The sequence below is a fragment of the Diabrotica virgifera genome, chromosome 8 (assembly GCF_917563875.1).
Source record: "Diabrotica virgifera virgifera chromosome 8, PGI_DIABVI_V3a".
Taxonomy (NCBI): Eukaryota; Metazoa; Arthropoda; class Insecta; order Coleoptera; family Chrysomelidae; genus Diabrotica; species Diabrotica virgifera.
The window spans coordinates 196294025-196306243 of NC_065450.1; the positions used below are offsets into that span (position 1 = coordinate 196294025).

At 36.7% G+C, this 12219-nt stretch overlaps 1 protein-coding gene across 1 annotated transcript in view; it reads left to right on the plus strand.

The window, feature by feature from the left end:
* Positions 1 to 12219, plus strand: part of LOC114334529 (sphingomyelin phosphodiesterase-like) — a 56542-nt gene that overhangs the window by 13238 nt on the left and 31085 nt on the right. The window contains exons 2-3 of the mRNA XM_028284592.2: positions 5678 to 6009; positions 10437 to 10586. Coding sequence (XP_028140393.1) covers positions 5678 to 6009; positions 10437 to 10586 — 482 coding nt within the window. The remainder of the gene's footprint in view (positions 1 to 5677; positions 6010 to 10436; positions 10587 to 12219) is intronic.

Consider the following 12219-nt stretch of genomic DNA (forward strand, 5'->3'; position numbering starts at 1 on the left):
ATGAGGAATTTGATGAAGAGAAAAATCGATGGGATTGTCTCTAATAAAGCTAGGTCCGCATAACCAGTCTTCGGTGGTCTGGGGATTATCAAAGACATTTATCCCTCTGGAAGCGGGGTCAGCGATGTTTTCGTGACTTCTGACGAAATGGAAATCACAAGGAAAAGTTTCCAACAAGGAATTGACCTTTTGAATTCTGTTTTGTACAAAAATGTTCCAAATGTGTTTTTTAGAAAGTATCCAAGACAAGGCAATTGTAGAGTCAGCAAAGAGATGAGATGAAGATATACTCAAATTTTTCTTGAAGATGTGAAAAAGTCTATGAGCCAGAGTGACTCCCAACACTATTCCACAAAGTTCCAATTTGGGGATGGTGAGTTTATTTTTTAGCGGAGAAATTTTGTTTTTAGAAGCGATAAGCCGCGACGATACAGAAAAGTCTGAGTATGTCGCTTTGAGATACACACAAGTGCTGTATATTTTTTCCGATGCGTCGGTGAAAATAATTAATTGAACATCAACAACTTTCTTTTGTAAAAGTAAGCATCGAGGTACCTTGACCTCTTCTATAGTTTTGAATGTCGATAAGAGGTTTTGCCAATTTTTCATAATGATGGGTGAGTCAATGGGTTGATCCCAGTCCAATTTCTGGGACCATATTTCCTGTATCAAGAGCTTAGCGTTCACAAGGACAGGGGATAACCATCCTAGCGGGTCATACAAAGTAGCAATGTAGGAGAGAATAGTACGTTTAGTAACAACATTAGCCAATTTGAAGATAGGAGTTTTAAACGAAAAGTGGTCGCGTTCTGAATCCCAGAATATGCCTAAGACTTTATCAGATCCCGTGAAGTTAAGACTGACTTCAGAGACGGGATTTAAATTGTGTTGAGACAGAAATTCTGAAGAACTGCAGTTCCACTTGTGGAGGAGGAAACCATGGGTTTCTAGCAAAGAAGTTAATTGTTCGAAAAGACAACTTAATTCATGAAGACTGTCAGCACCGCTGATCAGGTCATCCATATAGATAGATTCTTGCAGAACACTAGTAGCAAGTTCGTGGGTATGTTTGTTGTTGTCAGCGATGTGCTTGATAACTCTTTGAGCGATAAATGGGCTACTTGGGAGCCCGAAGGGTAATCTTTGAAATTGATAGCACCGTAAAGGCTGCTGAATATTGTCCCTAAAGAGAAAATTTAACAGAAATGTTTCAGTGGGACAAATGGCGATTTGTAGGAACATAGCCTTGATGTCGCCTACTAGTGCGAATTTAAACTGACGAAACTTAGCGAGAATGTCAAAAAGTTCATGTTGGACGACATAACCTTTGTCTATGACGTCACTGAGGGAGATTCCCGTAGACGATTTATTGTTTGGATCGAAAACTATACGAGTGGAAGTAGTAGAGTTGGATTTGAAAACGGGAAAGTGAGGGAGAAAGTAATTAGGTTTACCTGAGTCATTTAGCATTTTTAACGGCACTTGAATTATTTGTCCGTTATTGAGATATTCCGATATAATGTCCTGATATTTTTCCAATAAATCAGGGTTGAGTTGAAAACGTTTCTCGAGACTGAGAAAACGTCTTTTTGCCGAGAGAAACGAATTTCCCATGTCTATATCTTCGATAGGGAGTTTGAGATTGAGTGTGGACTCATATCGTCCATTGGGGAGAACATTAACATGTTTTACAAAATTAATTTCAGCGGGGTGATCATTAATGAGATCGGTGTTCTGAGGAGCGGCTTCTTCCAGCTCCCAGAATTTTTGTAAATGATCGGATAGTTCCTCGTTGGACACTACCGGCTCATTTACGGCGGAAGGAGTGTTATGAGAACAACAAGTAACGAGAGAGTTTGAATAAAATTCCAAAGCCTTTTTAGTATTTTTCGACTTAAGAGCAAAGTCTGGAACTGACCCTGATATCGTGTACCCGAGTAGAGTGCGTTGAAGAACGGGAAGACCTTTTCCCAAACGAATTATTTCAGGTTGAATGATATCGTTATACAGGTCTGCACCGAGCAGGATACCAATTGGGGATGTTACATGGAACATCGGATCACCTAATGGTATCTCTGAGGGTATGTTTAGTTTGCTCGCCGAAATAGAAATTTGAGGAAGCGGATTTGTTATCTTTGGGAGTACAGAGCACGAGATGTCAAAAGGAACGTCGTTAGCGACAGCGAAAATTGTTGTATCTACAATAGATTGAGACGAGGATGAGGTGGAGTTAATTCCATTGATCCGTAATTTTCCATCTCTAGTGGTGAGTGACAGTTCCTTTACGAGGTCAGCACTAATAAATGAAACCTGTGAGGCCGAGTCTAAAAGTGCCTTTGCGAAGACCCTCTTGCCGCTAGGAGCGACAAGATAGACCTGGAGTGTGCTTAATAACACCAAATGATTATCAAGCGAGGCTGCAGATAGAGCCATTGAATGTGGAGTCGAATTTTGAAGATTAACTTCCGTTTCAGGAGCTCTAACATGTGAGGGCCCCTGTTGTGAATTACCCTGTGTATGGGAGTTATTTGAGATAGCGGTTTTATTATGATTATTTGAGTTGTGTTGGCCAACAGCCGCGGAAGGGTTACTATGACCCGTTTTGTCGAAATGGAGCAACGTGTGATGACGAGATTTACAAACTATGCAAGAGAATTTGGATTTACACTGATCGAGCATGTGAGACCCAAGACAATTAATACAAAATTTATTTTGTTTGACAAAACTAAAACGTTCTTTAGAATTCAACTGCTTGAACTGAGGACAAGAGTAGATCGAGTGAGAGTCGTTGCAATAGGAACATTTCTTAGGACCTAAGCGAGGCGAAAGGTTACTGGTAGAAGTGTCTGAGGCTAGGTGTAAAGAGTGTCTGGAAGTAGTAGTCGATTTTGGTTTTGATTGAGATTGAATATTCTCAAGATGAACAACGCGTGTCTCGATTTCCCCTAGAAAATGGACAAAATCAGGGGTAGCTTGGCTACCACCGGATTGGAACTCAAGAGCCCTAATGGTAGGTGCGTCGAGTTTCTGAGTAGCGATATGTATGAGAAGTAAATGCAAGAGATCTGAAGGGGGCCTATTCAAGTTCAATAGGGCCTTGAAATTATTTGACATGACCGTATGAAAATTTCTTAATTGTGAGTGATTTGCGTTTCCAGAAATAGGAGGCGCATCAAGAATTTGAGAGATGAGAGTTTTGATAAGCGATTTAGAGTTGGCGTACCTTTGTGTCAGGTTATCCCGGGCTATTTTGTAATTGTCACCTGTGAGTGGGATATGCTCGAGAAGCGTCAAAGGCTCGGAAGTTAGAAAACTTTTGAGGTAAATGAGTTTTTCCAGATCACTTAATGTAGTATCAGATCCTATTATTGTATCAAAGGTCTCAATGAATGAATTGTATTCAGTAACTAAGCCACTAAATGGTTTTAACTGAATACGAGGGAGGTTTACTGTTCGTTGCCTAGCCATAGACTGTGAGGTTAGAGAAGAATTAGGGTCAAATTGGAGGGAGGGGGTAGCAGTCACATTAGAACTTTCAATGACCTCTAACCTTTCTTCCAATAGAGAAATTGTATCCAAATATTTATCAAAAACCACAGAGGAATCAGTAGAGGGGGTAGGTTCCTCGGGGATCGTCTCCAGCACATTTTGAGCATCGCGGAAAAGTCCGTAAGAATGTTTGAGTTGTGAAATTATTTCACGAATTTTATATTTGTTTAGAGAATTAAGAGTTGTGGGAACCGAATCAGCCAACTTGGTTATATCAAGTTTTGCGGTGAGCCTCTGTCGGTTATATTTTGATCGGTCAGCCATGTTGCGAGAATGTGAGATTAGATAGATTATTTGCAAATGTCTAAACCTATAAATCGATGCGAAAATGAGAGAATATGTACAATATATTATATATTACACGTTTAATAGTGTGAGATTGGCTTAATAGTATCACCCTGTATGAGCGCAGATTAGTATATGAAATGCAAAACTATAAAATTTCAAAATATATGCAATTTTCCAAAATGGGTATTTTTCAGCAAGTGTGAGACACCCTTAACAAGTATTTAAATTAATTAAATTGAAGGAAAAAACAATTATTTATTTTCTATAGTTTTCTAGAAGTGTAAAATGAGCTTAAGCGAAGCTAAATGTAGCAAAAACTTACAATTTATGCAAGAAAACAAAATTATTTTTAATAATTTTTGTAACCTGTGAACCAGGCTTAATCGGATTCAAAATTATAAATTTAATTTAAATCAAAAGGTTGAACAAACAATGTTAAAATTATAACACCCGTACTATCAGCCAAGAAATGAGTACACTTTTTGTATACTATAAACAGAAAAATATATTTACGAAAATAAAATAATGTAATATATGCAAATATTTTTTCATACAAACAAAACGACTCCTTTATTTGAACAAAGCAAGTAGTTTCTGAAATTGCACGTGTAGACCGGGCTTAACAACCTACCAGCTATTGTAGAGACGTGCTGGGTTAAATACTGAGAATTTGAGTGCAGAAAGAGAGGAATATTTTATTTTTGTGCCGGGGCGGCGTGGCTTGGAAATTTCCAAATGCAACAGAAAGACACTATAAATGAAAAACCGTTATTCTCAGAATAGAGATTATCAAAATATGCAAATACGAAGGACCTTGAGGATTTAATTAATAAATAATTAATATGATACGGCTCGATGGAACAGAAATGTTTAGGCAATACGTAAAGTATCCTTAACAATAGTAACCTATACTTATTGTACGGTTATAGAGTATATTCCCATAGGTAAGCTGGTTAAGAGTAGATAACGATTTTTCATATGTAATTTAAAGTATTATCTGCATAAATGGCACAAAGAATATTTGCTACGAGAGGTATATGGTTCAAAATGCATACAGTATCACGACTAATAAGTTATGTTCACATACATGTAGAGTACTTACAGTTTTATTCCTTGATGACGTGTCACATCAGAGCTCTGATTGAATTCCATAATCCATTTGGTTCATTTGTAAGGCACTCACTAATACGCTAAATAAATCATCGTCGATAATACTGAGCAGATTGAATTATCTGAGCGGTATAAAACGATAGCAAAAAAAGCCGGTAAAACGCGGCCTTTTTACGAATAGCGGGAGCGTCGATAGATTAGAGATGATTCTCGTTAGGAAGCTTTTGACGATCTGCCCCGGCGAGGGGTTCAAATGCGAGTCTCAACAATAACCTGGAGTTTCCAGAAAGGTTACATAAATACTACTTGAATTTTAAGTAATCAGTAGTACAGGGGCGTAACTAATTATTTTAGTGAGCCGTGTATAATATATTTATTGTACAATATGTACTACATTTTATTTATTTATTTAATTTTACAGTCGTTTAAACATTGAAAAATACTACGTTGAATACAAACGTTAAATTAACAAAATGTGTAATTTGGCATTGGTTAGTTTACTTCACTACGTATAGTATAATAGGAATGAATACTGAGGAACACATCAATAGTTTTTTAAAGTCGAAATCATTGTTAATGTTATGTACACAAATTAATGACAAAGTCAATGTTTTCCTCGAGTTGATGCTTTTGAAATTCGCCACCAGGCGTCGCCCACTTTGCGGTTCCTCGCCAATAATACTAATAGTTTGTTATAAATAACCAACATTAACGAAATATTTTCCTCCAGCTGATTGGACTGAGATCCTCGCCAATAGATTTGGAATACATGCTGGATATACACCACTAGACCAATCGCTGATAACTACCGTTCTAAATAACATCCTATCCACACCAACGACACAGCCACCTTCAGCAGAAGATCTGAACAACTTCTTCCAGAAAGCATCAACAGTATTGAAAGATTCATCGATCTGCGGTGCATGCCAATTTCTAGAACTTATTTTTCAACTTCATCAAGACTTCGTGATTCCGGTTCTAATAGGCATCTGTGACCTTTATATGGGACTATCTACCTACACTGTGAGCACCTTTTGCCCGCAGATAGTAGATCTCAATTTAGTAAGTATTTTGATATAATCTACACGGTTTCTTTTTTATTATTATACCAACAAGCTGAGGATACTTTTAAGATTAAGAAGATGAGCCTTCTCTCTAGGTATATCTGTGTTATCTTTGTGTTATCTTCTTGACTTGTTTATGTCTTCTGGCATATTTGGCAATTACTTTGTATTAATGTGTCCATATATGCTCTCCGAGCATATAACAAACAACGAAGTCTTGAGAAGAGTCAACAAAAGACTGGAAATATTGGAAACCATCAAGACACGAAAGCTGCAATACCTGGGGCATGTTATGTGTAATGAGAGATACAACATACTTCAATTGATTATACAGGGGAAAATCCAGGGCAAGAAAAGTGTAGGAAGGAGAGGAATCTCATGGTTGCGTAACTTGAGGGAATGGTACGGATGCACATCAGCCGAACTATTTAGAGCAGCAGCATCTAAGATTAGAATAGCCATGATGATTGCCAACCTCCGTCGCGGAGATGGCACCTGAAGAAGAAGAATGTCTCCATCTTCAGATCTCGGTAAATTCAGCTGTTTTTTACGAACCATGAAGCATCAACACTACTCCTTAGTACACTATTCTGAAACTTCTGTATTATTTCACTGTTATTATTGCTGGCTCATCTCCATAGCTGTGCGTTGTATGACCATGCTGGTCTTAGTATTTGTTTGTAAATCAGTATAATTTGGCAGAGTCTGTAATAGGGACCTAAATGGTATCTATTATAGTAGGCTAATATTGCTCTTTCTACGAAGAAATCAATCAAGTATTAAAATGACGAAACCACGAGACATCACCGTAATTCTAGGTGATTTTAACTCAAAAATTGGTAAAGGAAAAAGTGGCAAACATGTAGGAGAATACGGACTCGGTAAAAGAAATGAACGAGGTGACAGAGTGCTTCAATTCTGTCAGGAGAATAACATGATTGTATCTAATACATTCTTCAACTTACCAAAGAGAAGACTTTATACGTGGAAATCACCCCAGGACAATGGCCAAAGAATAATTCGAAACCAGATTGATTTTTTACTGATAAACGAACGATACAGAAACTCCTTAAAATCTGTAAAGGCTTACCCAGACGCAGATGTCTATTCAGACCATAACCCTCTAATAACGCAAATGAGTATTAAACTAAAAAGATTGGAGCAGAGAAGAAGAGCAAACCAGATAGACGTCAGTCATTTATGTAACCTGGAGGTAAAGGAGAAACTGCAAAGATGTATTAATAATAATTTGAAAATACTTCATGAAAAAGAAACATCTCAGCCAACGAACAACATAGATAAAAAATGGCAAAACGGAAAAATGGCGATAACAAGTCCTGCGAAGAAAATTCTGACTTAAGAAAAACCAAAAATAAAGCAAAGATGGATGACTGATAAAATCCTTCTTCTCATGGACAATCGGAGAATAATGAAAGGAAAAAACGAACAAAGGTATAAACAAATACAGAAAGAAATCAAAAAAGAAATCAGAATAGCAAAGGAAGATTTTTATAAAAGAAAATGTGAAGAAATAGAGCAATTGCAGGCAAAACATGATATTTTTAATGTACATAAAAAAGTGAAAGAACTTGCAGGTACACTAAAACGTAAGCAGCCAAATATCCTGTATAATGTCAACGGAAACATAATAACAGAACTAGAAGAACAGTTGAAGACATGGAAAAACTATGTTGAAGAACTCCTTGCAGATGATAGACAAGAATCTGAACTAAGTAACATACAAGGAGACGAAGGTCCAGAAATAACGGAAGAGGAAGTAATGTACGCACTAAAAAGAATGAAAAACGGTAAAGCCCCAGGTCCAGATGAAATACCAACGGAAATCCTTAAACTGATAGAAGAAGACTTGATCAACATTTTAGTTGAACTTTTCAATAGCATTTATACATCAGGAAAAATACCACAAGAATGGCTTTTATCCACCTTTGTTATTATACCAAAAAAGATGAATGCCAAACAATGTAGTGATTACCGTACAATCAGTTTGATGAGCCTTGTACTGAAAATATTCCTGAAAATTATATATAAAATACACACTAGAGTACACAGAAAACTGGAAACGGACATCAATGATACCCAGTTTGGATTCCGAAATGAACTCGGAACAAGAGAGGCGTTGTTTGCACTGAACGTTATGTCTCAAAGATATCTTGGCATAAATCAAGATGTATTCATGTGTTTCATAGATTATAACAAGGCCTTTGATAAAGTGAGGCATGATCATCTAATCAGACTTCTGGCAGAAAAGAATTTAGATAAACGAGACATCCGACTAATAGGAAATATGTACTACAATCAGAAAGCAGTAGTGAGAGTAGAGAATAATACCACTGAAGAAATTGAAATAAAGCGAGGTGTGAGACAAGGGTGTATACTGTCACCAACCCTGTTTAATCTCTATTCCGAAGACGTAATGAATAGAACACTCTCTGAGCAATCCATAGGTATTAAAATAAATGGTGTTAGATTAAACAATCTGAGATTTGCCGACGACACCGTTCTGATCGCAGAAACACTTGAAGAGCTACAGACATTGGTGAATAAGATAGCAGACTGCAGTGAAGAATATGGACTATCTTTGAACATAAAGAAAACTAAATTTATGGTAATATCGAAATCAACACGAAATGTCCAAAATTTATATTTACACAATGAAATTATCGATCGAGTTAGCAAATACAAATATTTAGGCACTTTTATGAATGAAGACAACGATAGCTCAGCAGAAATCAAAATAAGAATAGAAAAAGCCAGATCCATATTCACTAAAATGAAGAGAGTGTTCTGTGGAAGAGATTTGAGCCTTGAAATGAAACAGCCTGATGAGATGTTACGTAGGTACTTTCTGTGCTGTTCTACGGAATGGAGTCATGGACGCTGAAAAAGATTGATACCAAAAAATTAGAGGCATTTGAACTGTGGATGTATCGCAGAATCTTGAGAATATCATGGGCGGAGAGAGTCACAAACGTCGAGGTCTTGAGAAGAATGAATAAAGAAAAGGAAGTCATATTTACGATCATAAAACGAAAACTGCAATACTTGGGACACATTACAAGAGGCGAAAGATATGAACTGCTTCGAATAATTATGCAGGGGAAGATAGCAGGAAAAGGTCCATAGGAAGAAGACGAAACTCCTGGCTAAATAATCTACGGGAATGGTATAGCTGTAGCAATAACGAATTGTTTCGGTCAGCAGTTTCGAAAATACGTATAGCCCTGATGATCGCCAACCTTCGGAACGAAATTTGCACTTGAAGAAGAAGAATATTGCTCTCTTCTATAGGTGAAATTGACATACACTCATTTTGTACCATTAATTTTAATTCTCCATTTTTTTTGCCAATGACCTTTTGCAGATTCTTCATGGTTTTCTCCCTCCAACTGATAGGATAGCTTGATCGTCAGCGCAAGTACCTTCATAATATCTTCTTCCAGGTCTGGAATATCATTCGTGTATAGTAAGTAGAATAGCGGTCCCAGTATACTACCTTGCGGTAGCCCCGCTTTGGTTTCTTTTCTATTCTTCTGGACCAGAATAGCCCTGCTTCACCCTAAAAAATCTGATTAAAATGATTCCAATAATTGGGAGTATTGTTTTGGTAGTACTCTTTTTAGTTTGTGAATGCGGCCCTTATACCACACTCTATTGAAGCTTGAGCAGCATTTAGAAATAAGGCTAAACAAACTTGCTTTCCTTGCAGTGTTCTTTCTATTAAATTAGTTGTTATTCTATGTGCTTTATCCAAGACCGAATGGCTTTCTCTGAAACCAAACTGATGAGGTGGAATGACCTTCCTTTGTTATTGGTTTTAATATTTTTAGTAATAGTTTTTCAAACAGTCTTGATAGTTAAGGCAAGAGATATAAGTATGATGAAATTGTATTTAGCGGTTTACTAGGCTTTACTACCATTATGACTTCCGCAAGTTTCCAATAATTCTATACATGCTTATGCTTAAGTCTGAATGTGCATTTATTAAGTGAGTAATTTCCACTATAGTTTTTTGAGCTATTTTAACATTTCTCCTGTTGTCATATCGATTCCAGGCGCTTTTCTAGTACCTACTCCACACAATTTAAGAAATTTTTTATTTTTTCTTATTGGTCTTACATGCGTTTTGAGAAGGCTCCATATTTGCTCAATAATAGGATTAAGGTCTGGATTTTGAGCAGGCCACTCCACATTTGGAATATCAACATCTTCAAGATACTGTGTTACAATTCTTGCCATGTGTGATCTCGCATTATCTTGCATTACCGCTTAAATTCAAATTTTTATTATTTATGATACATCCTTTAGAGTTTAGAGTATAGGTTGCCTGGAAGACTTGTTAAACAGAGAAAATTGGCCTTCGGAATCAAAAGGAAATATTTTGACACCCAAAATTGTCTTTTTTAGCCTAGCTTAACATATATCAGAGCAAACAGTAAAATAATGGATAACCAACTGGTATGTTCCGTACTTCTCCAGACCAAGGAATGCTATTTTCCGATACCGCCTCTCACGTGGGTTGGATCAGTCAATTCTGGCCCAAAAATATATCCCCAGGTAAGAACCATAAATATATTTTTTCTACTCTCATATCTTAATGTATCAATTACAAGTTCAATTCTTATAATCATTCTGGGCTTCATTATAGTTATATAACGTATCCAGAGGGAGATCGCCTGCGCATTAGGTTTTCGGGGGAAATATTCGACCTTATTGAACGTCCAATTTTGTAATGCGCAGGCGTTCTCCCTCTGGGTACGTTCGGGGTATACATCGCGAATAGGCCTTACAAATTTTCATTATGATACAGTTTTTGAGATGACGTTCGGTATCGAAGGTGGCACATGCGCAATGACCGATGTCAAGTCAAATGCATACACTTTGACAGTTCATAGTATTTAAACAAGCAAACTGTAAAAATTAAATATGTTTAAGAAAATGTCTGAGGACGATAAATAGTCCTCATAAACATAATAAGAATAGACTAGGTAAGGTATGGGCCGCTCTATGAATAAAGGTGTAACGCCAATATCAAGCACGTCATTGGCCAATATTCACGTTGAGTGGTCTAGCCATCTTTGTCTGTCACATGCGCGAGATCGTTTTATAAAAAGAGATAAATAAACCATCGATCGGCTACCCGCGCGTTACACTATTTTGCTTAGTTTGCCTTGTCTATTCTTATCAAGTCTATGAAGATCATACTGCAAAGTCATTACGTTCATCAGTTAATAAAATTACATTTTTATATGAATTTAAGAATAGGAAAATATATTGATAACAGGTTGCTAGCCAAAAAGTGGCCGCAAATAGTTTTTAATAAATTAATAATTAATTATTGTAATTCATTTTTGAAAAAAGATTTCGTTCACAACGTATATGCATGTTTTTTGCATTAAATTAAAGCTAATGTTTTTTCTAATACAATGATAATATCATATAAGATTGCATGCGAAAAAATGTCCGCTCTTTTAAAAATTAGGGTTGTCAGCTGTTAAAAACGCCAGGTATCAGAGATCAAGTGAAAGACAGCTAGCGCGCAACGTCAGTAGTTTGACAAGGTTGACAATATTTGATGGCGAACGCCAGTTGTTAAAGCAGTCATCTTTTTGAAGGATTTTCGATCGAATTAACAGTAATAATAAAATCACTATTAAGGAACATTTTGAGCATGGAAAAATGATCGTAGGTTTATTTTTGGCCAAGATATCGATATTTTAATAGCGATCTCTGAGGCGCAAGATCTGCTAGTAGCGAAAAGGTATTCAAGGTCAGAAACCTAATAACTTCTCGTTGCTTATGAACGCCATGATGCCCTCACACGAATTGCCATGATGGCATAGGCAAAATGTTTGCTGCTACGTTGTTACGACGTTTCGTACCTTTTCATTTGAACAACCCAATAGATAAAGTATATAGTAGGGATGGCCAACTTAATCGGACTCGAGATCTACTGTCTGCCTTTCTAATTCTTTGCAATCTACCGACTAGGAATTTTTTAACTATTCTGGCGAGCAATAAAACTTTTAATCCAGAATTTCAACGTTAAAAGTGAGGTGAATATCTCAGAGTCGCTCACTATATCTGAGTAAAACCGATTCTGAAATATTCTATTCGGCTTTGAACGCTAAAATTCTGGATGGATTAGTTTTATTGCTCGCCAGTGTGTATTAGTAATATGGTAATACTT